Genomic DNA, 23382 nt, shown 5'->3' with positions numbered 1-23382 from the left:
ATTAGAGATGTTATTAACCCATAGTTAACTGTTGGATTAGCTAGTTGGTAACGTTAGCTAACCCTATTTTAGCATTAGCAACTTGATAACCGTTGAGCAGTGGGATTAGAGATGTTATTAACCAACAGTTAACTGTTGGATTAGCTAGTTGGTAACGTTAGCTAACCCTATTTTAGCGTTATCAACTTGATAACCGTTGAGCAGTGGGATTAGAGATGTTATTAACCAACAGTTAACTGTTGGATTAGCTAGTTGGTAACGTTAGCTAACCCTATTTTAGCATTAGCAACTTGATAACCGTTGAGCAGTGGGATTAGAGATGTTATTAACCAACAGTTAACTGTTGGATTAGCTAGTTGGTAATGTTAGCTAACCCTATTTTAGCATTAGCAACTTGATAACCGTTGAGCAGTGGGATTAGAGATGTTATTAACCAACAGTTAACTGTTGGATTAGCTAGTTGGTAACGTTAGCTAACCCTATTGTAGCATTTTTTTTTGTGCTTTTTTTTGCATATTAAATGGCTTCTATGCTGTACGCTTCTCGTCCCAGTATCTTGATCCACACCTGCGTGCATACACAGTCAAAGTCGATCCTCAATGGAGTGTAATTAAACCGGGACAAGAAGTAGACTGTCGGTCCCTCGATGTGTACAGTGTTGATGATAAGTTATATGTTACCCTTAGAAATTTTGAAGGGAGTTGTGGCTGACGTTGAAAGAAAAAAGGGGATAAAAGCTGATTTTTTAAATTCTGTATTGATAGAAAATATGTTTGTGGTGTTTTTATATCAGTTTTAACATAAATTGTATGACTTTTATGATTTAAATATTGATAGTGTAAAAAAGAAATGTCATTGATTAATGATATAATGATTTAGGTTAATAAATGTGGGAAAATGTTATTTTTTGACTGTTTCTCATGTTGTACTGAGTACAAATTTGCCATTATAAGGTTCACAATAAAAAATACTGGGTCATGTTACTAACAAAGTTTCAGGGTATATAGTATTTGGGTCTTTCAATTGGGTTGTTTTCTGATGCGGTAGTTATAATGACTCACATATTGGTTTATATAGCAAACCTCATTGACCCAGTTCACCGGGTGGCTGGCTTGAAAAAAAAAAAAAATGGATTAAAGAAATAACAATAATAATAGTTATAGTAAATAAATTGGAAAGAAGAAATATATATACACACACCTTCATATACACGTATACTGAACATATGTATACATACACATAAAATAATAATAAAACCGAAATACATAGACCAAAATATGCATTAAAGGAAAGAAAAAAAAAAGAGGTGGTGGCTGACACTCAGGCCGCCATGTAGGACTAATGAAATCTGTAGACTGACACAAGGATCTTATACGGGGGGCTGTGTGGCAGACAGGCAGCAAAACCAACGCTCAACGCAGGTATGTACTACACTCATCTTTACTGTGACACCCTACTATGGGGATGCCGATCAACATAATTGAGCAATCAGAGGAACCTTGCAATGTGAATTTAATTTTCTACAGTTTTAGGAGAGACAGAATATCAAGTAGCCAAGATTTAAATGAAGACTATTTAGTGTTATAAATGTACTGTATTGCTGTATTGTTTTTTCACTAGTGAGGTTAACTGTTACCTGGTAACTTTGTCTACAGCAACTTGATGAACGTTGAGCAGTGGGATTAGAGATGTTATTAACCAACAGTTAACTGTTGGATTAGCTGGTTGGTAACTGCTCCTATCTTTATACTTCCTTCTATTTAAATGGTTTGTATTTTGTTACACTTTGTTTAGCTCTTTTTTTACTGTGTTAGCTGATGCATCTTGTTTTTTGCTCTATCCTCTTTGCTGCTGTACACTGCACATGTTCCCACTGCGGGACTAATAAAGGAATATCTTATTTTATCTTATCTTAACATTAGCTAACCCACTCTTAGCGTTAGCAACTTGATGACCGTTGAGCAGTGGGATTAGAGATGTTATTAACCAACAGTTAACTGTTGGATTAGCTAGTTGGTAACGTTAGCTAACCCTATTGTAGCATTAGCAACTTGATGACCGTTGAGCAGTGGGATTAGAGATGTTATTAACCAACAGTTAACTGTTGGATTAGCTAGTTGGTAACGTTAGCTAACCCTATTTTAGCATTAGCAACTTGATAACCGTTGAGCAGTGGGATTAGAGATGTTATTAACCAACAGTTAACTGTTGGATTAGCTAGTTGGTAACGTTAGCTAACCCTATTTTAGCATTAGCAACTTGATAACCGTTGAGCAGTGGGATTAGAGATGTTATTAACCAACAGTTAACTGTTGGATTAGCTAGTTGGTAACGTTAGCTAACCCTATTTTAGCATTAGCAATTTGATGACCGTTGAGCAGTGGGATTAGAGATGTTATTAACCAACAGTTAACTGTTGGATTAGCTAGTTGGTAACGTTAGCTAACCCTATTTTAGCGTTAGCAACTTGATAACCGTTGAGCAGTGGGATTAGAGATGTTATTAACCAACAGTTAACTGTTGGATTAGCTAGTTGGTAACGTTAGCTAACCCTATTTTAGCATTAGCAACTTGATGACCGTTGAGCAGTGGGATTAGAGATGTTATTAACCAACAGTTAACTGTTGGATTAGCTAGTTGGTAACGTTAGCCAACCCTATTTTAGCATTAGCAACTTGATGACCGTTGAGCAGTGGGATTAGAGATGTTATTAACCAACAGTTAACTGTTGGATTAGCTAGTTGGTAACGTTAGCTAACCCTATTTTAGCGTTAGCAACTTCATAACCGTTGAGCAGTGGGATTAGAGATGTTATTAACCCATAGTTAACTGTTGGATTAGCTAGTTGGTAACGTTAGCTAACCCTATTTTAGCATTAGCAACTTGATAACCGTTGAGCAGTGGGATTAGAGATGTTATTAACCAACAGTTAACTGTTGGATTAGCTAGTTGGTAACGTTAGCTAACCCTATTGTAGCATTAGCAACTTGATGACCGTTGAGCAGTGGGATTAGAGATGTTATTAACCCATAGTTAACTGTTGGATTAGCTAGTTGGTAACGTTAGCTAACCCTATTTTAGCATTAGCAACTTGATAACCGTTGAGCAGTGGGATTAGAGATGTTATTAACCAACAGTTAACTGTTGGATTAGCTAGTTGGTAACGTTAGCTAACCCTATTGTAGCATTAGCAATTTGATGACCGTTGAGCAGTGGGATTAGAGATGTTATTAACCCATAGTTAACTGTTGGATTAGCTAGTTGGTAACGTTAGCTAACCCTATTTTAGCATTAGCAACTTGATAACCGTTGAGCAGTGGGATTAGAGATGTTATTAACCCATAGTTAACTGTTGGATTAGCTAGTTGGTAACGTTAGCTCACCCTATTTTAGCATTAGCAACTTGATAACCGTTGAGCAGTGGGATTAGAGATGTTATTAACCAACAGTTAACTGTTGGATTAGCTAGTTGGTAACGTTAGCTAACCCTATTTTAGCATTAGCAACTTGATGACCGTTGAGCATAGGGATTAGAGATGTTATTAACCCATAGTTAACTGTTGGATTAGCTAGTTGGTAACGTTAGCTAACCCTATTTTAGCATTAGCAACTTGATAACCGTTGAGCAGTGGGATTAGAGATGTTATTAACCAACAGTTAACTGTTGGATTAGCTAGTTGGTAACGTTAGCTAACCCTATTTTAGCATTAGCAACTTGATAACCGTTGAGCAGTGGGATTAGAGATGTTATTAACCCATAGTTAACTGTTGGATTAGCTAGTTGGTAACGTTAGCTAACCCTATTTCAGCGTTAGCAACTTGATGACCGTTGAGCAGTGGGATTAGAGATGTTATTAACCAACAGTTAACTGTTGGATTAGCTAGTTGGTAACGTTAGCTAACCCACTCTTAGCATTAGCAACTTGATAACCGTTGAGCAGTGGGATTAGAGATGTTATTAACCCATAGTTAACTGTTGGATTAGCTTGTTGGTAACGTTAGCTAACCCTATTTTAGCGTTAGCAACTTGATAACCATTGAGCAGTGGGATTAGAGATGTTATTAACCAACAGTTAACTGTTGGATTAGCTAGTTGGTAACGTTAGCTAACCCTATTTTAGCATTAGCAACTTGATAACCGTTGAGCAGTGGGATTAGAGATGTTATTAACCAACAGTTAACTGTTGGATTAGCTAGTTGGTAACGTTAGCTAACCCACTCTTAGCATTAGCAACTTGATAACCGTTGAGCAGTGGGATTAGAGATGTTATTAACCAATAGTTAACTGTTGGATTAGCTAGTTGGTAACGTTAGCTAACCCTATTTTAGCGTTAGCAACTTGATGACCGTTGAGCAGTGGGATTAGAGATGTTATTAACCAACAGTTAACTGTTGGATTAGCTAGTTGGTAACGTTAGCTAACCCACTCTTAGCATTAGCAACTTGATAACCGTTGAGCAGTGGGATTAGAGATGTTATTAACCCATAGTTAACTGTTGGATTAGCTAGTTGGTAACGTTAGCTAACCCTATTTTAGCGTTAGCAACTTGATGACCGTTGAGCAGTGGGATTAGAGATGTTATTAACCAACAGTTAACTGTTGGATTAGCTAGTTGGTAACGTTAGCTAACCCACTCTTAGCATTAGCAACTTGATAACCGTTGAGCAGTGGGATTAGAGATGTTATTAACCCATAGTTAACTGTTGGATTAGCTTGTTGGTAACGTTAGCTAACCCTATTTTAGCGTTAGCAACTTGATAACCATTGAGCAGTGGGATTAGAGATGTTATTAACCAACAGTTAACTGTTGGATTAGCTAGTTGGTAACGTTAGCTAACCCTATTTTAGCATTAGCAACTTGATAACCGTTGAGCAGTGGGATTAGAGATGTTATTAACCAACAGTTAACTGTTGGATTAGCTAGTTGGTAACGTTAGCTAACCCACTCTTAGCATTAGCAACTTGATAACCGTTGAGCAGTGGGATTAGAGATGTTATTAACCAACAGTTAACTGTTGGATTAGCTAGTTGGTAACGTTAGCTAACCCTATTTTAGCATTAGCAACTTGATAACTGTTGAGCAGTGGGATTAGAGATGTTATTAACCCATAGTTAACTGTTGGATTAGCTAGTTGGTAACGTTAGCTAACCCTATTTTAGCGTTAGCAACTTGATGACCGTTGAGCAGTGGGATTAGAGATGTTATTAACCAACAGTTAACTGTTGGATTAGCTAGTTGGTAACGTTAGCTAACCCACTCTTAGCATTAGCAACTTGATAACCGTTGAGCAGTGGGATTAGAGATGTTATTAACCCATAGTTAACTGTTGGATTAGCTTGTTGGTAACGTTAGCTAACCCTATTTTAGCGTTAGCAACTTGATAACCATTGAGCAGTGGGATTAGAGATGTTATTAACCAACAGTTAACTGTTGGATTAGCTAGTTGGTAACGTTAGCTAACCCTATTTTAGCATTAGCAACTTGATAACCGTTGAGCAGTGGGATTAGAGATGTTATTAACCAACAGTTAACTGTTGGATTAGCTAGTTGGTAACGTTAGCTAACCCACTCTTAGCATTAGCAACTTGATAACCGTTGAGCAGTGGGATTAGAGATGTTATTAACCAATAGTTAACTGTTGGATTAGCTAGTTGGTAACGTTAGCTAACCCTATTTTAGCGTTAGCAACTTGATAACCATTGAGCAGTGGGATTAGAGATGTTATTAACCAACAGTTAACTGTTGGATTAGCTAGTTGGTAACGTTAGCTAACCCACTCTTAGCATTAGCAACTTGATAACCGTTGAGCAGTGGGATTAGAGATGTTATTAACCCATAGTTAACTGTTGGATTAGCTTGTTGGTAACGTTAGCTAACCCTATTTTAGCGTTAGCAACTTGATAACCATTGAGCAGTGGGATTAGAGATGTTATTAACCAACAGTTAACTGTTGGATTAGCTAGTTGGTAACGTTAGCTAACCCTATTTTAGCATTAGCAACTTGATAACCGTTGAGCAGTGGGATTAGAGATGTTATTAACCAACAGTTAACTGTTGGATTAGCTAGTTGGTAACGTTAGCTAACCCACTCTTAGCATTAGCAACTTGATAACCGTTGAGCAGTGGGATTAGAGATGTTATTAACCAATAGTTAACTGTTGGATTAGCTAGTTGGTAACGTTAGCTAACCCTATTTTAGCGTTAGCAACTTGATGACCGTTGAGCAGTGGGATTAGAGATGTTATTAACCAACAGTTAACTGTTTGATTAGCTAGTTGGTAACGTTAGCTAACCCACTCCTAGCATTAGCAACTTGATAACCGTTGAGCAGTGGGATTAGAGATGTTATTAACCCATAGTTAACTGTTGGATTAGCTAGTTGGTAACGTTAGCTAACCCTATTTTAGCGTTAGCAATTTGATGACCGTTGAGCAGTGGGATTAGAGATGTTATTAACTAACAGTTAACTGTTGGATTAGCTAGTTGGTAACGTTAGCTAACCCACTCTTAGCATTAGCAACTTGATAACCGTTGAGCAGTGGGATTAGAGATGTTATTAACCCATAGTTAACTGTTGGATTAGCTTGTTGGTAACATTAGCTAACCCTATTTTAGCGTTAGCAACTTGATAACCATTGAGCAGTGGGATTAGAGATGTTATTAACCAACAGTTAACTGTTGGATTAGCTAGTTGGTAACGTTAGCTAACCCTATTTTAGCATTAGCAACTTGATAACCGTTGAGCAGTGGGATTAGAGATGTTATTAACCAATAGTTAACTGTTGGATTAGCTAGTTGGTAACGTTAGCTAACCCTATTTTAGCGTTAGCAACTTGATGACCGTTGAGCAGTGGGATTAGAGATGTTATTAACCAACAGTTAACTGTTGGATTAGCTAGTTGGTAACGTTAGCTAACCCACTCTTAGCATTAGCAACTTGATAACCGTTGAGCAGTGGGATTAGAGATGTTATTAACCCATAGTTAACTGTTGGATTAGCTAGTTGGTAACGTTAGCTAACCCTATTTTAGCGTTAGCAACTTGATGACCGTTGAGCAGTGGGATTAGAGATGTTATTAACCAACAGTTAACTGTTGGATTAGCTAGTTGGTAACGTTAGCTAACCCTATTTTAGCGTTAGCAACTTGATGACCGTTGAGCAGTGGGATTAGAGATGTTATTAACCAACAGTTAACTGTTGGATTAGCTAGTTGGTAACGTTAGCTAACCCACTCTTAGCATTAGCAACTTGATAACCGTTGAGCAGTGGGATTAGAGATGTTATTAACCCATAGTTAACTGTTGGATTAGCTAGTTGGTAACGTTAGCTAACCCTATTTTAGCGTTAGCAACTTGATGACCGTTGAGCAGTGGGATTAGAGATGTTATTAACCAACAGTTAACTGTTGGATTAGCTAGTTGGTAACGTTAGCTAACCCACTCTTAGCATTAGCAATTTGATAACCGTTGAGCAGTGGGATTAGAGATGTTATTAACCCATAGTTAACTGTTGGATTAGCTAGTTGGTAACGTTAGCTAACCCTATTTTAGCGTTAGCAACTTCATAACCATTGAGCAGTGGGATTAGAGATGTTATCAACCAACAGTTAACTGTTTTAAAATATTTTTCTGCATGTTTTCATGTATGAAAAGACCCCAAATGAACACTCTAGGTGGACTACTTGATTACTATAAACAGATTATTTAAACAGCGTTTGTAGAGGAAGGATTAGTGTCCCAAGCTTTCTGATCACTATCAGCGGTTGACCTCTGTGTTATTGATCTACCGTTTGTATTGAGAAAGAGGACAGAAGCAGCAGGTTAAACCACTGTCATTTAACTTGAAAAGAAGTTGGTTTATTATATTTTGTGTTAAATATTGCACTGCCTTCTAGATGAGCCAGATATCATCCTTGGATCGTATAGGAACCATGGAAATCGTGTCGTATCGTATCGTTGTAAAAACGTATTGTTACACCCGTGAAGGTACAAATTTAGCACTTTATTCCTGACAGTGCATGTGCTTGTGCATATACAGCGGGTAAAATAAGTATTGAACACGTCACTTAATTTCTGAACTTATTTGTTTTGGTTTCTTTATATGTATAGATCACTTGGGTTGTTACCAACATCTGGTGAAAATTTCATGTCAATAGCACCTTTGGAAATATATTTACTGAGAAAAATGGTGACGTGTTCAATACTTATTTTACCCTCTGTAAATACAGACACTGTCTAAAAGCAAGCATAGATAGAGGGAGGTGGGATAAAGTGAAGGGGAGGTAAAGAGTCTCCCTCTGCTTCCCAGTGGTTCCTCCCCCTTTACAAGATGCACCCCCGCCACACACACTCACACACTCACAGTGTCTCCCTCACACACCGCTCACACTGGGACCTTCACATTTGAAGCGCTCCTCAGCGGAGTTACAGAAGTGGGCTATACTGCATCTGGCAGGGGAAGAAGTGAGAGGAAAAAGAGGAGGAGAAGAGGAAAAACTGAGTGGTCGAAAGCATAGATGGTGGAAAAACCGCTGTTGGAAATAGTGAGGCAGAGAAAGTGAGTGATACGAGAAGAGAGTGAGTTTAGAGCAGCTGAGCAGAGGAGAGGAGAAGGGGTTTATCTTTATTTTACATCACACATGGATTGGACTCAAAAACAGCCCGGTAAGTGAGGAACACGGTGTGTGTATGGGGTGTGTTTGTGTGCCTGAAGGGTGTTGCTGTAAATGAAGTCTATAATACCCTCCAGTGTTCCCGGCTAAAGGTGTCAGCTTGCAGTATAGCAGACTGACAGAGTTCGAGAGGTAAGAGGGGGGGAAAAAACAAGCTGGATGTGTCAAGATGATGAAGTCAGACAAGTAAACAGTCCAAGAACTCAAAGCACTTTTTCACCGGGTCTCTGCTGGGAGTTTGCTAAGCCAGATCCAGAGTTTACAGCAGTGTTTCAGAGACACTGAGGGGATGAATCAGGCTCAGACTGAGCAGGCTAGGTTAGCAGATGAACAGGATGTCCAAAGTAATAAACCTTTAATAACTCCCAAGACAAAAAAGTCAAAGAGAAGTTTTAAAGGATTTGTGTTCACTTTAAAAAGTTTTAGTCAGATTCTACATGAGTATTTTTTTTTTAATATGTTCAGTGTAGGAATAGTTTTCAGTGGTCTAAATGTTGTTTTGGAACCTTTAATATATATTTTTGAGTTTTTAAAAACACTCAGATTTCTAGTGGGACTTCATTGAGCTTATATGGAACTTGGTTTTTGTGTTTTATGCTGAACTCTGGTCACTAAACTGCCACATTAGCCAGGTTTCCACACTGTTCTAGGATACAATAGTGTTACTATAGGTCAGAGTCAACAATTAGGGCTCACTGATAAGAATTAAGGTAAAGGAAATCAAGTTAAAATAAGGTTGAAAGGGGATCGTCAGTTTTATAATAGTCTATAAGATGACTGAGGAAAAAGAGATTTTTTAAGTATCTTTCACTTTCTCTTCTCCTCTCTCTCGTCTCCCGCCAGTGTGTAGATCTAAAACAGAGTTATATAATATTATGTGATTTGACTTTCCACTTAAATGTGACAAACTCCATGTGGGGAGGAAGTCGGGGAGTATGGACGGGTCAAACAAACACAGGACTATCACTCAGGAGACCCGCTGTTCATGTCTTATGTGAAACCAAGTCAACGCTGACTTATTTTACCTTACTTGCCTACTTAACTAGCGTCACATACGTAAATTCCGTAATAAACATTTCACGCAACAAACATACTTATTTTAACCCAGACCCTGATCTTTTCCTAAATGACCTTTAGGACATTCATAAGAGAATGAACAAAAATTGAATTGTATGAGGACACGTTGATATTTTGCCCTTACCAATGACTGATATATTCATCCTAGTTATCTCATTTCAGTCATCAAAGAAGTAGTTAGCTGCTAGTGGTTTCTAGGCAGGCATGTATTAAGAAAAACTGGATACTGTGTGCCAAGATGGCACCTTATTCATTCCTATGAAAGCTGCTCACGCCGGTCTCGAATATGCCAAAACAGCCCGCAGAACATACTGTACATACTAGAGTCCTCCCGCTAAGCCAGTTGACAGCACGCCTGTTTGAGAGCTGACTTCCTGTTGGCTCCCCAAACATATAAATGGGATAAAATAATTTAATCATATGAGTTTCCTAGATTTTCCTAATTTTATTGGACTGAATGGATCAAATTCTGATAATAAAAAAAGTCGTTTTGAGGTGTTTGTGCCTCGGGCTAGTGTGTGTCACGTGATTCTGTAATACTGAGACTGCTACTCCTCGGGTGCTCGTGTCTACTAGTGCTTAACTTAATGTTTGTCACAGCGATCGAAGAAATATCACAATTTAAGAATTAGCTTTTTTCTTTGCATGCAAATGTGTAGTCTCCAGTGCTTAGGGTGCACTAAAATGAAAGCTTTGGTCGGTAACATTGGAGAAACTAGCAAGAATACGCTAGACTTTAAAAAAAACAATCCAACTTCAAAACTCAGCCCAGTGTTGCCAACTCTTCTTCAATGAAAGTAGCTAGCAGCACTAGCTCCAAAAGTCTCTAAATCTAGAGCGAAAGACACCAAGTCAGCAACAGTGACAGTCCGTCCCCTTCAGGCCTCCCTCCAAAGACGCTCCCCCTAAATTATCATCATCAAAAATAAACAACCAACATGGTTATTGTTAGTACTCACAGCCGTTAAACCAGCAGCTGGTGGAAGACTCTGGTGACGAACACTGAGTGCACTGGCAGGACATCGGCCACGCCTATTCCACTGAGCTTTCTCATGGAGTAAGGTTGTATGCTGGTGGCACCACGGTGGTAACTGGATATTTCACATTCATGGCGTTCATATGACATTTGATATGGGCTACCGCTCATCAACAATTGCATCCTGCTGTTAATTTGCTTGAAGGCATCTGACAGCAGACAACACATGACTTCATTACTCCTAACAAGAGAAGTCACAAGTTAGTTCAGAGAAGTCAGTCCGAGTACGATCTGTTTATTTCAAGTCGGGCCTTATTTTTGTACCATTGGCCATCATTTCTATCACATGACATTTTACTCATCAATGTTAATTGTTGCTATAATAAAGTCTGATAAGCTTTTAACGGTAAGAGTATCAGCCAAACATCCATCAGTTTACAGAACGACTTCTTGGTTCAACTTTGACCTATGCAGGGGTTGTGCACCAACAGAGTTTTTACTGTGCACCCACATAGTTTATTATTACTTTCCTTTATTTAACCAGGTTAGTCCCATTGAGATAAAAGATCTCTTTTCCAAGGGAGACCTGGCCAAGATAGCAGCAACACAGTTATAGTACAATTATTATTAATTATTAATTAAAGGGCCCATATTATAAAAAAGTGAGATTTTCATGTTTTTTTATTATAAAGCAGGCTTAAGTCCTATGTAAATACTGTGAAAGTATCGAAACACTCAATCCACAGGGAAATACACACAGCCCGTATTCAGAAACTCTGCATTTGAAACAAGCTGTCAGGATTTCTGTCCATTTGTGATGTCACAAATATACAATATTTAGACCCTTTACACAGATTTAAACGTAAACATTCTAAATGTGTCCCAGTTTATTCCTGGTTTCAGTGTATATGAATGTCATCAGCTGACAGGAAGTACACACAGACCCAAGCTACTGCTTAGCAATGCAATTCTGTTATAATTCCGTCAAAATGCGCTAAAACGGAGCGTTTCAGACAGAGGGTAAATACAGGTAGATTCAGACAGACAGTATGAAGAAAATAAAGTTTTTTTTTAACATTAAAGCAGGTAAACATGTTCTAGTAGAAACACAAAATACAAGTATGAACCTGAAAATGAGCATGATATGGGACCTTTAACATTATACCCAGAATGTTTTTGTAGATAAACGCATTCCAATGACTGAGGCGACGAACACATAAGGATGACCGATTCACTTTAGAGTAGAGTACACAGTGATGAGTAAAAGAACGACAGTTTGTAATGAATCTCAGCGACCCGTGTTACACGCTATCCAGCATGCGAAGACAATGAGCAGAAGCATTCATATGCAACACATCTCGGTAGTCAATAACAGGCAAAAAAGGTAAATTCCACCAGTTTCTGTTTCACACAAAAAGAAAAGCAAGACTTGTTTCTGTAGTAAAAAATAAGAGTTTCAGCTTCTTTTTTTTTTTTTACAACATACTGAATGTGCTCCTTAAAAGACAAGTGGTCATCAATTAAGAATCCTAGATATTTAAAAGTAGATACCAACTCAATTTGTTGACCATTTCTCATTACAATGTTCTCAGATAGTGCTGATCTTGTGCTCTAGTTGTATCAGCTTCATCATCATCAGCTTCATCAATGATGGATTATTACCATCCTTTTAAGGTGTGCCTACTCTCAGTATACGTGTGCTTTATACAGTCTGGATAAACTGCTGTCTTGTCTCTAACCTGTCTGGTTGCCTGGCCCAATAGAGTTTGTAGTGATCTTTTACTTTGGTGATCACAACGTTATGATAACTGAAAAAAAAAAAAAAAAAAAAAAAATTGTTGTATGAACCAGAATATTTTTTTAAAGAAACACAGCTTCCACCTCCAAAGCTCAATTTTCTTAACCTCCTTCATGAAATAATCCTCTGGTTTCAAAGGAATTTGGGTGAGGACTAGACATGCTTAATCTATCGTTCCCAGACCAGTGACCAGAGTTATCAGAGCTAGCAGACTCACATTAAATAAACATGTCTGACCGCAGCTTAAATAACAGAAATATTCTGCATTCCTGTAATATTTCATCCCAATGACCAATACCTCTCATTATGTAGAGAAACCAAAACTATGCATGTCACACAGCGCGACGGTTAGATGAGGTAAGATGTTGCACGTGTGCTTACATTTCAAAACTGCTCGTTTCTACGGGAAGCAGGGCCCAACAGACTTATGAGTAATAGCGGTTCAGAGAAATCAAGCTCCAGTTCCTGTCACTTAAACATAGTAAGATAAACTCATCTGCATTGTCTTCTGTAGTGTAGGGTAATCTGGGCTTTTCAAGCATTAAGACCTGCTCGGTGTCAAATATCAACACCTGAGCATTGATGTCCATTAATATGTGCGACTAACTGAGATTATGTTCTCACTCTGACCAATCGGCTCCCGAGAAAGAGTCTCAAATTTGAAGCTGCTCCACTTTAATTATTTGCTACCACTTGAGTTCATATTGTTCTCTTCTTGGCCTTCTGAAAGTCAAGAAGCCACTGAGAACACGTTTTTGGTGAACAATCCTTGATGCAAGTGACCTTAATGAAACAAAACCCAGCAGTTTGATCATATTATCGTTCTTCTAAGTATTGAGAAGCTTCTCAGGAGTTTCTACAGAATAGGGGTCCACGGCCTGTTGCTATCTGCACTACAATCTGCATGGAGAGTTGTAAAATAACATCACAGTCTACACACGTAGATAACATGTACAGGCAACAGCATCACCTTTATCAAAATGAATTCAAAACACTAATACACACTGATGCCTGGACTTCAAAATCTTACACAAGTAAAAGAGGTATTAACAGTGAACTGTGTTTTAAGTAACAGAAATAAAAGTACTTGTTACACAGCCGAATGGCACCTGCCAGTGCTATATTGTATAATTGTATAATATTTTGTATTATTAATACAAAAAACACTGCTTCCTATGTATCTGCACAAGTATAAAAGAAACACATACAATAAAACATATAAAGAAAGTCACTAGCACATCTGGCATTTTTCACTACTGTAAAGTATTAACATGTGAGAGCTTCATTCTGAACTTTAGTGTTCATCGCTGGTGATTTTCCAGGTTCTGTAGGTGGCAAAATGCTTCTTTTTTTTTTTTACATTTCTTATGTTATGTTGGCGATATCACAAAATGAAGTTTTGATTCAATACCAAGTAATATCAGGGCCACAATCATCACTACCTGTACTTGTATTAGGCTATTAGGAGTACAGGTAAGGGAGAGCAGTGTGTCGTGAAAAGCCTCATTAACTTCTGAATATATATTTTAGTAACTCCAAATGTTAAATGGTAAATGGACTTGCATTTATATAGCGTCTTTCTAGTCTTCCGACCACTCAAAGGGAGGGTTGAATCTCTAACTGCTGTATGTGTGCATGGGATCCCCTCGCTGTGAACAGCAGCAGGAAAGCAAAGAGCACATGCTCTAAGAAGTGTGTTCATGGCCGACTACGTGCTCTGACATCACGGCATCGTGCATGTTCTAAAGTAACAGGAAACACAACAGGTCTCTTAAATGTACTATCTACATCAGAGAATTAAAAAAAACAGTTTCCGACAGCGGATTCTCTCTTAGTATACATTTAGCCACAAGACCTCCGGATGTCAGGGCTCGGCCACGTGTTATCAGAGCTCACTGTTATATTGTTGGTTGAACCCAGTGTTCAGTCAAAATATGCTGCTGTGGAAATATGTGTTTGGCCTATTGTGTGGCAGCGTTGTGCAGACGTCAGCAGCTTCTCTGCTCGGGGGCTCTAAAGCCCCTCTATTATAGTTCTGTGTGCTGGGTCGGCACTTACATTCACAGCGTCCTCTGCAGAGTTAAAGGCAGTCAGCCAACGCGGTGGACAGGCTGTTTCAGGGTGTTTACAACATACAACGGTGATTTTCATGCTTGGGGGGGCCAGTATTTTTCTAATCATTTAACGCCACGTTGTTACCGTGAAAAGGCTGCAGTTATGTTTAGGCAACAAAACCACTAAGTTAGGTTTAGGAAAAACATTAAGGTTGGGCTTAACATACAGTGCGTAAGCTAAGTACAATACGTACGTAAACTCCATAACATAAGTACAGAAAACACGTCGAAAATATCACGGACATAACTTCAAAATATCTCAACAACACTCCTGGTTGAAAGTCCTGTGTTTGTTGGACCGATCCACCTCCCCTTCTATTAATATTATATTATATTAGTATTAATATTTTGACCAGACTTCAGTACGGGACAGGACTTAGAAAGAGTTGACCCTTCACTTTGTTCCTATATCCACTGTTACTAACACTCTGACCAACAATGGTAGGAAGGCGGCAGGTCAAATATGAGACTCAAACATTGCAGAGGAAACAGGGAATACAGCAGGAGCTGACCTGGCAACCCACACAAACAGAGATCCACAGGACGTGCCTCGGCCGAGAGAGCAAACAGGACGCCATGTGTTGGCACTTTGCCGACTGTCGCGTGCAAGTGACACAGCTGATAAAGCAGTTTGCTGTGCTCAGCGATATTAGTGGTAGAAGAATCATCTGCACTGCGTTTTACCCCAGACATCGTAGTTTGTGGTTATTTTAGTTTAACACATAATGTAATTACATACTAACTGACAGTATGACTGAGCTACTCTATGAAGCCATCCATATTTTCTCACTGAACGTGACACGTGAAGGCCTCAGTCAGTCTCTGAGCCGGTGTGATGGGAAGCTTTTCCTTACATTTCCAACTGTACTGTTGCACCTGGCTACAGCATAGGCAGGTGTGCAGTAGGGAGATGGAAAGAAACCTGCTTCTACCACTAAAACATTCAAATCTAGTTTATTTAGTCAAACCAGTCAAAATAGAACACTGTTTCTCAGTGTTTATGTGACTGTGTGTGTGCACAAGTGTGTCTTATCAGCTGTCGGCAGGTTGACTCATTTCTAGTAGTAAAGATAGTGTTAACGGTTTCCTCCTATCAGAGGAGCCTCTCCTGCCGTGAGCATGTTGTTTCCAGGAAACATCACCACATCACTTATTTTCATCTGCACCAACAGGGTCCACATTCTCCCCTGAAGCAGCCTATATGTAGTATGCACCTGAAGGTGTGTATTTTGACAGTGTAAAGTAAAACCACACAAAACTAAAATGGCACTCGGAGAGCGCAGACCTCCGCCGCAGCAGCCTTGTTATGTCTGTATAACGTTACACTACATTGTCTGTCATCCCGTCATCTACTGTTTGGCTTGAAAAATTAAAATCTCATACTTCTCTGCAATTTTTACACTGTGCAAAGTCATCCACTGGGCCGTAAAATGGACCAGTTCTGGCCCTCGGGCCGTATGTTTGACACCCCTGCTCTACAGTCATAAATTAACTGTAAGTGGAGGAGAAATTCAAAACTTGCCAAAACTCGCTTGAAGACCCGCCTCCTCCAAGAGTACCTATACTCCGCTATAGCATGCTCCGTCTCTCAGTCTCTTGATCCTTCTCTGACTCTCTCTCAAAAGAAAATGTTATTTGCCAGGCACACATACTTTGCTTCATGCACCCTCAGGCCTTGTGTCAGGTGGAACTGAGTGTTGTTCTTTTCAAAGGCTTGCCTCCGTCATCTAATGCGACTCGGATTGTGCCTCATTTGTACGTTGATTTTGTCAAAAGTGTCTGCCAAATGAGTAAATGTGAATGAATACGTAAGAACTGGGGCTCCTCAGAACTGCGTCTAGTATAGTAACCGCTGTGTCACCTGCAGCACGCAGTATCCCATAATCCACAGGGAATCCTCGTCAACTTGTAAAGTCGAGAAACATCCCATGACCACATTACTGTACGTCTATCAGATACCTGCAGTCAGGTGGTCATCAAACAATGCTAATAAGTAAGGGATAAAGTACAGCGAGTCGATCATTGTTGCGAAAGAATCCACAACAATAAGCGGGAATCCACGACTGAAGGCGCTTATTACACGGCTACCTACTGAAAAAATCAATATTTTGTCACAAAACGGTCCTCCAGAGTCCGACATCAGAGCTGCGCCCATAGCAACGGTCTGTTATAGAGAAATTACAGACCGCAGAACGCCGTGATTAACCAATCAGAATCAAGTATTCAACACAGCCGTGTAATCATTTATTTTAATTTCAAATTTAATAAATAAATAGGTTCTATTGATGTATACATTGACCTGGCTCATTGTTCCATTCACAACTCATACTAACTGAAGGTATTATCGGTTTCCCGGCAATAATATGATGCACTGCAGCTGTTTGTGTGAAACATCGGACATCAGATCAGCAAAAACATAGCAGTGATATTGAAAAGGTACTGCACACACGCCATGTAGCGTTCCTAATCTTGCAAGGCCAATTCTGAGATCGAGTCCAGTGGTTGGGACTAATCTATTTCCTGAAATATAAAGGCTCAGAGCTTTAAACATCCTAGTCTCTAGGGGCAGGGGTCAGCAACCTTTACTATCAAAAGAGCCATTTTAGGCAAAAAAAATAAATAAATTGTCTGGAGCCGCAAAACATTTGAGCATTGTGATGAAATAATAATCGTAATATTATGACTTTATTCTCGTAATATTACAACTTTTTTTCTCGTAAACCTATGACTTTATTCCCGTAATATTATGACTTTATTTTCATAATATTATGACTTTATTCTCGTAATATTACAACTTTTTTTCTCAAAATGTCAGATTGATTTTTTTCCCTCAATGTGGCCCTAATACTCCGTCATAACGTCGTACTATAGACCTACAACAATGACAAATACAAATTAAAATGTAAACAAAAAACAGTTATTCATTTCCACTATTTAAAAAATAAAAAAATCCACAGAGAGCCACTAGAGAGGGGCTGAAGAGCGAATAGAAATACTAATGCTGATACAAAACATATTATGTCACTATGAAAATATTCTAGGAATACTATGGATATAGAAGTGACACTGACTTTCTATGAGGAAAAAAATAAATAGCACTTAAAATTACTACTTTATAATATTACGACTTTTTTTATCATAAACCTATGATTTTATTCTCATAATATTATGACTTAATTCTCGAAATGTCAGATTGATTTTTTTTCGGCCCTAATACTCTTTCGTACCGTCGTACCATAGAGCTACAACAATGACAAATAAAAATGAAAATGTAAACAAAAAAAACAGTTATTTATTTCCGGTATTTAAAAAAAAAAAAAAATCTAAAGAGAGCCACTGGAGAGGGGCTAAAGAGCGAATAGAAATACTAATGCTGATACAAAACATATTATGTCACTATGAAAATATTCTAGGAATACTATGGAGATATAGAAGTGACATTGACTTTCTATTGAAACATTATTGGGGGATACAGGAGGGATATTATAGGAATATTATAGAGCTTCTTAGACAAAATCAAAGCAGCATAGTAGCGACACATTTAATCTCCTCCAGGAGGAACACTGTGGACCGAGCGGACCGGCTCGGCTCCAGCCGACTGAAAAGATTACATAAAAAACTAAAAAGCTTTAGTTCCGTGCACGCCCATACACACACACCTCCCACATTACACAGCCCTGAGGGGAAGATTGACACCTGTGCGCAAATACCACGTGGTGACGCACGCACCATCCTCAGCAAATCCAGAAGACGCGCAGATAATGGTAATGTGAAACTTGCAGTAATTATATCAGTTCCTCCGTAGATCAGTCTGTAAGTCGTCAGTCTGGTTTCTGCTTATCTCCGGGCGGTGAGTACAGCAGCATATCTCTCTGGGTAACCTCTCTCTTCTCTTCTTTTCTCTTCTGATCTGGTGGAGATCAGAGCTCTCCGCGCATTGATCAGGTCTTTAAACAGCTCGTGGCTGCTCGCGTGACGTGGCCCAGCAACTTGTTTTCATCTTCTTTTTAGTTTTTAGACAAAAATGTTTTTACCTGTGAGATGAGGTGTCTGACAGGTGGAGTTACCTGTGTGCGCATTAGTTCCCTGACTGACTGCAATGTTCACATTCTGCATGTTAAAGAGGAGGCGGGATCTACACAATTATTCATGGAGGAGCAAGAAACTCTCTCAAATTTCTCTGTCTCTGTCTCTCTGTCTCAGTGTGTGTGTGTGTGTTTATATACACTGATCAGCCATAACATTAAGACCACTGACAGGTGAAGTGAATAACATTGATTATATCTGGTTACAATGGCACCTGGCAGTGGGGGGGATATATTAGACAGCAAGTGAACATTTTGAACTTTCAACTTTGTGTTTGTAGCAGTAAAAAATGGGCCAGCGTAAGGATGTGAGCAACTTTGTCAAGGGCCAAATAGTGCTGGCTAGATGACTGGGTGAGAGTATCTCCAGAACTGCAGCTCTTGTGGGATATTCCCGGTCTACAGTGGTCAGGACCTACCAAAAGTGGTCAAAGGAAGGAAAACCGGTGAACCGGCGACAGGGTCAGACCCGAGGCTCATTGATGCACGTGGGGAGCGAAGGCTGGCCCCGTTTTGTCGGATCCAATAGAAGAGCTACTGGAGCTCAAATTGCAAAAAAAAAAGTTAATGCTAGTTCCGATAGAAAGCTTATGGGGCTGCGTAGCCGCAGACCGGTCAGGGTGCACCGTGCTGACCCGTGTCCACCGCCAAAAGCGCCTACAATGGGTACGTGAGCATCACAACTGGACCACGGAGCAATGGGAGAAGGTGGCCCGGTTCTGATGAATCACGTTTTCTTTTACATCATGTGGATGGCGACGAGTTCGAGGTGTCGACTCGGCCTCCAAATTCTCCAGAACTCAATCCAATGGAGCATCTGTGGGATGTGCTGGACAAACAAGTCCGATCCACAGAGGCCCCACCTTGCAACTTATACAGGACTTAAAGAATCCGCTACTGACGGCTTGGTGCCAGATACCACAGCAGACCTTCAGAGGTCTAGTGGAGTCCATGCCTCGACGGGTCAGAGCTGTTTTTGGCGGCAAAAGGGGGACCTACTCAATATTAGGCAGGTATTCATAATGCTATGGCTGATCAGTGTATATCAATATTTGCTTGGAATGAAGATATTTATTTTAAGTAATAATCTCTAAGATTTTCATTTAAATATGTCACTGAAGGAGGTAACACAATGGTCCACTGATGAAAGTGTTGCAATATTTATATATTTGCAGTATTATCAACTGGGTGTCTGTGGTGACATTCCTGGGGGAAAAAAAATGTTGTGTTGCAGTTTTTCTCCGTCACACAAATAATAAAACTATGCACACAAGTCTGAAAACTTGAAGCCCGTGTATCCGCTAAAAGACTCCAGACTGCTCTGAGCACAGGTCAATTGTTTTCACTCAAATAGAGAATATAGAAAATTAGAAATCAACCACGGAAATCTTAAGGACTGCCACTTTAACTCCAAACATTACAATATTATTGTGGCACATAAGTAAAGCATTGACTAGAAATAAATAAGTGTTTTATTTCACATTTTTTCAATGAAAAAAGACATGACATAATGATGTTAATGTGGCCATATAGATCATTAAATTAAAAGAATTAATTTACATTTTTTAACATGTTATTTTAAAAATGAATCTGAATTAATGTGTTAAATTAGACAGCCCCTTTAAATACATATATATATATATATATATATATATACAGTATAAATGTATATGTATAGCCTATATATATATATATATGTATATATATATATAGCCTATATATATATATATGTATAGCCTATATATATAAAGAGAGCGAGAGAGACTTTTAATTGAAATAAATTGAATTGAATATTATTTTTTTTATTCTGTGGTCTCTGGTATTAGAGCTGCAACTAACAATTATTTTCATTATCAACAGATTTTTTTTTTTTATCAATTATTTAAAAAAAATGTAATCCCGGTTTTCCAGAACCCGAGGCGATGCCTTCAAATGTCTTGTTTTGTCTGACCAACAGTCGAAAAAAAAGTATTCAATTTACAACAATATGAAACTGAGACAAGCAGCAAGTCTTCACACTCGAATCTGGAACCAGCAAAATGTTTGGCATTTTTGTTTGATAAATGACTTCCCAAGCATTATTCAATAATTTTAGGTCCACCTGGAACAACGTGACATGACTAATATTGTCCTAAAACTGAGCTAGTGCTATCCAGAAATGTGATATTTAAAGGAGCAGTGTGTTGTTATCTGAGGAGAGGTGAGGAGATTACCAAGCGTGCCGAGCGTGATGGAGAGCTACGGTGGGCGACGTGAAAACGTTAAAGACTCTCTCTAGAGCCGGTTGGAGCAGAGCTGGTGCATAGAGATCTTACTGATCAGTTCAAGGTAGAGATGTGAGGGAACATCAGGAGAAGGGACGATGCTGCAACACAGATCTGGTGTGAAGATGGTCTCTAGTTGTGTATGTGTGCATTCTAAACCTGAAAAATAGTACGTAAATCCCAAATGTTAGTGCAACTAACAGATTATTGTCATTTGATTAATATGTTGTTGTTTTTTTTTTTCAATTAACGAACAGAGTAATAGATTGTGAGCTATGAGCTTTATTCTAGATCCCAATGTGACCTCTTCAGATCTTCTTGCTTTGTCCGACCAACAGGCCAAAAAGATCATTCATTTACAATGAACCAGAAAACCAGAGAAAAGCAGCAAATCATCACATTGAGAGGGTGGAAGCCCAAGCATACAAAATCTGGTCTATATGAGTCTGATCTCTCTCTCTCTCTCTCTCTCTCTCTCTCTCTCTCTCTCTCTCTCTCTCTCTCTCTTTCAGGTGCTATGTGTTCCTATGACATGCTGATGTTCCAGTAACCGAGAGGAGGAGCGAGAAGGAAGTGGAGGAGAGAGGTGACATAACCAGAAGTTCTTGTTGAATTGTTTGAGCTGAAGGAGGGACGGTGAGCTTTACCTGGAGCTGCTAGTGGCCCGATCACTATGAGGGAGCGCAGCTTTAGCTTCTCACAGTGGAGGAAGATCCGTAACAGAGCGAGTACGACTGCCGAGGAGCCTGACGAAGGCGCACTGGACTCGACAACGTAAAAAAGAAGAGAAGCCGGTCAGTAGGACGGGAGGAGGGAAAGAGACGATAGACGATAAAGTGAAGGACATACTAAGGAAGACGATTAGATGGATGAAAGAAGTGCGAGAGGCAGAAGGTGAGAAGTGAGAGTCAAATGAGAAGTCAAGCTTGAGAGTGAAAGGTATAAGACAGAGGAAGGAGAGTAAAAGTCTAGACGGATCCAGAGGATTTGTGCTGTCAGTGTTTTGGAGATCAGCTGAAAGAAGCAGCAGTCGCGATGTTCATGAACTTCCGGCGTATCCACAAGTGCCAGTGCATGCGGCTGCTGACCACGGGCCTGGTGCTGTGTGTGGTGATGGTCTGCTGGGACGAGCTGGACCACCAGGTGGTTAGCCACTTGAGGTCCTACACGTACCGCTACCTGGTCAACAGCTACGACTTTCTGAACTCTTCTTATGCCCTCACCTCCAACAATCAGCACAGAAAGGATGCTTCTAATGATGTGGACGGTGGGTTAGAGAACTATCCGTACCTCATCAACCACCCGGGCAAATGTGGAGGTGGAGAAGGGAAAAGCCCACATGACGTCCTCCTGCTTCTGTTCGTGAAGTCGTCGCCAGAGGGCTTCGAGCGCCGCCAGGCCATCAGGGACACGTGGGGCAACGAGAGCTTCGTCTGGTCAGAACTGGGGGCGAGCGTGAGGACGGTGTTCGCCCTCGGCGTGCACTCGGATGTCGGTCGGAGATCCAGGGTGCAGAGGGCGCTGCTGCAGGAGGACCAGGCCTACGGGGACCTGATCCAGCAGGACTTTTTGGACACCTTCCACAACCTGACCACCAAACTGGTCCTGCAGTTCCACTGGTGCCACGAGTATTGCCCCCAGGCGCGCTTCGTCATGTCCGCGGACGACGACATCTTCGTCCACATGCCCAATTTGGTGAAGTACCTGCGGCAGCTCCTGAGCAGACCGTCGGGGGCCAAAGACCTGTGGGTGGGGCACGTGCACAGAGGATCCCCTCCGAATCGCCGCAAAGACAGCAAATACCACGTCCCCTATGATCTGTACCCCTGGTCTTCCTACCCAGACTACACTGCTGGAGCGGGGTACGTGGTTTCAGGGGACGTGGCCGCGAAGATCTACCACGCGACCCTGTTGCTAAACTCCTCCATGTACATCGACGACGTCTTCATGGGGATTTGCGCAGACGCCATGGGGGTCTCTGCCCAGGAGCACGTGTACTTTTCAGGGGAGGGCAAGGCTCCGTACCACCCCTGCATCTATTATCACATGATCACGTCGCACGGTCACGCCACGGACGTGCGCTCACTGTGGCAGAAAGCAACAGACCCCACAGTGTACAGCAAGAGAGGATTTATGGGTAATCTGTACTGCACGGCGATGAGAGTGATGCTGCTGTGTCGGCCATTTTACCAGAGCACGTACTCCTGTTCGGCTGCTTTTGCCTGACTGTTGAATGCTGAACGTACTGTACCACACAAACAAATGATGGTACCTCACACAGAACAGTCTGCCATGTTGTTTTCCTCCTTCGTGTTCTGTTTCGCTGTTTGCTGGCTGTCCTATGTACATGCTCTCTTGTAATAAAGATCAAAGCTGGTCTGTTAAGCAAACAAA

General features: G+C 40.2%; 2 protein-coding genes across 16 annotated transcripts in view; one reads left to right on the top strand and one right to left on the bottom strand.

Moving 5' to 3' along the window:
* Positions 1–23382, bottom strand: part of mcf2l2 (MCF.2 cell line derived transforming sequence-like 2) — a 149905-nt gene that overhangs the window by 60375 nt on the left and 66148 nt on the right. The window lies entirely within an intron of this gene.
* Positions 1273–23382, top strand: b3gnt5a (UDP-GlcNAc:betaGal beta-1,3-N-acetylglucosaminyltransferase 5a). 4 transcript variants are annotated; one of them, XM_074636942.1, is made up of 2 exons: positions 1273–1421; positions 21501–23382. In XM_074636942.1, exon 2 carries the CDS (start codon positions 22024–22026, stop codon positions 23212–23214), a length of 1191 nt encoding a protein of 396 aa, XP_074493043.1. In that variant the 5' UTR covers positions 1273–1421; positions 21501–22023; the 3' UTR covers positions 23215–23382. The 4 variants fall into 4 exon arrangements, with proteins under 4 accessions (XP_074493043.1, XP_074493040.1, XP_074493042.1 ...); XM_074636939.1 differs by lacking the exon at positions 1273–1421 and adding an exon at positions 8352–8666; XM_074636941.1 differs by lacking the exon at positions 1273–1421 and adding an exon at positions 18200–18403.

The sequence above is a fragment of the Sebastes fasciatus genome, chromosome 5 (genome assembly GCF_043250625.1).
Source record: "Sebastes fasciatus isolate fSebFas1 chromosome 5, fSebFas1.pri, whole genome shotgun sequence".
Classification (NCBI taxonomy): domain Eukaryota; kingdom Metazoa; phylum Chordata; class Actinopteri; order Perciformes; family Sebastidae; genus Sebastes; species Sebastes fasciatus.
This window is presented reverse-complemented; position numbering and strand designations above follow the sequence as displayed.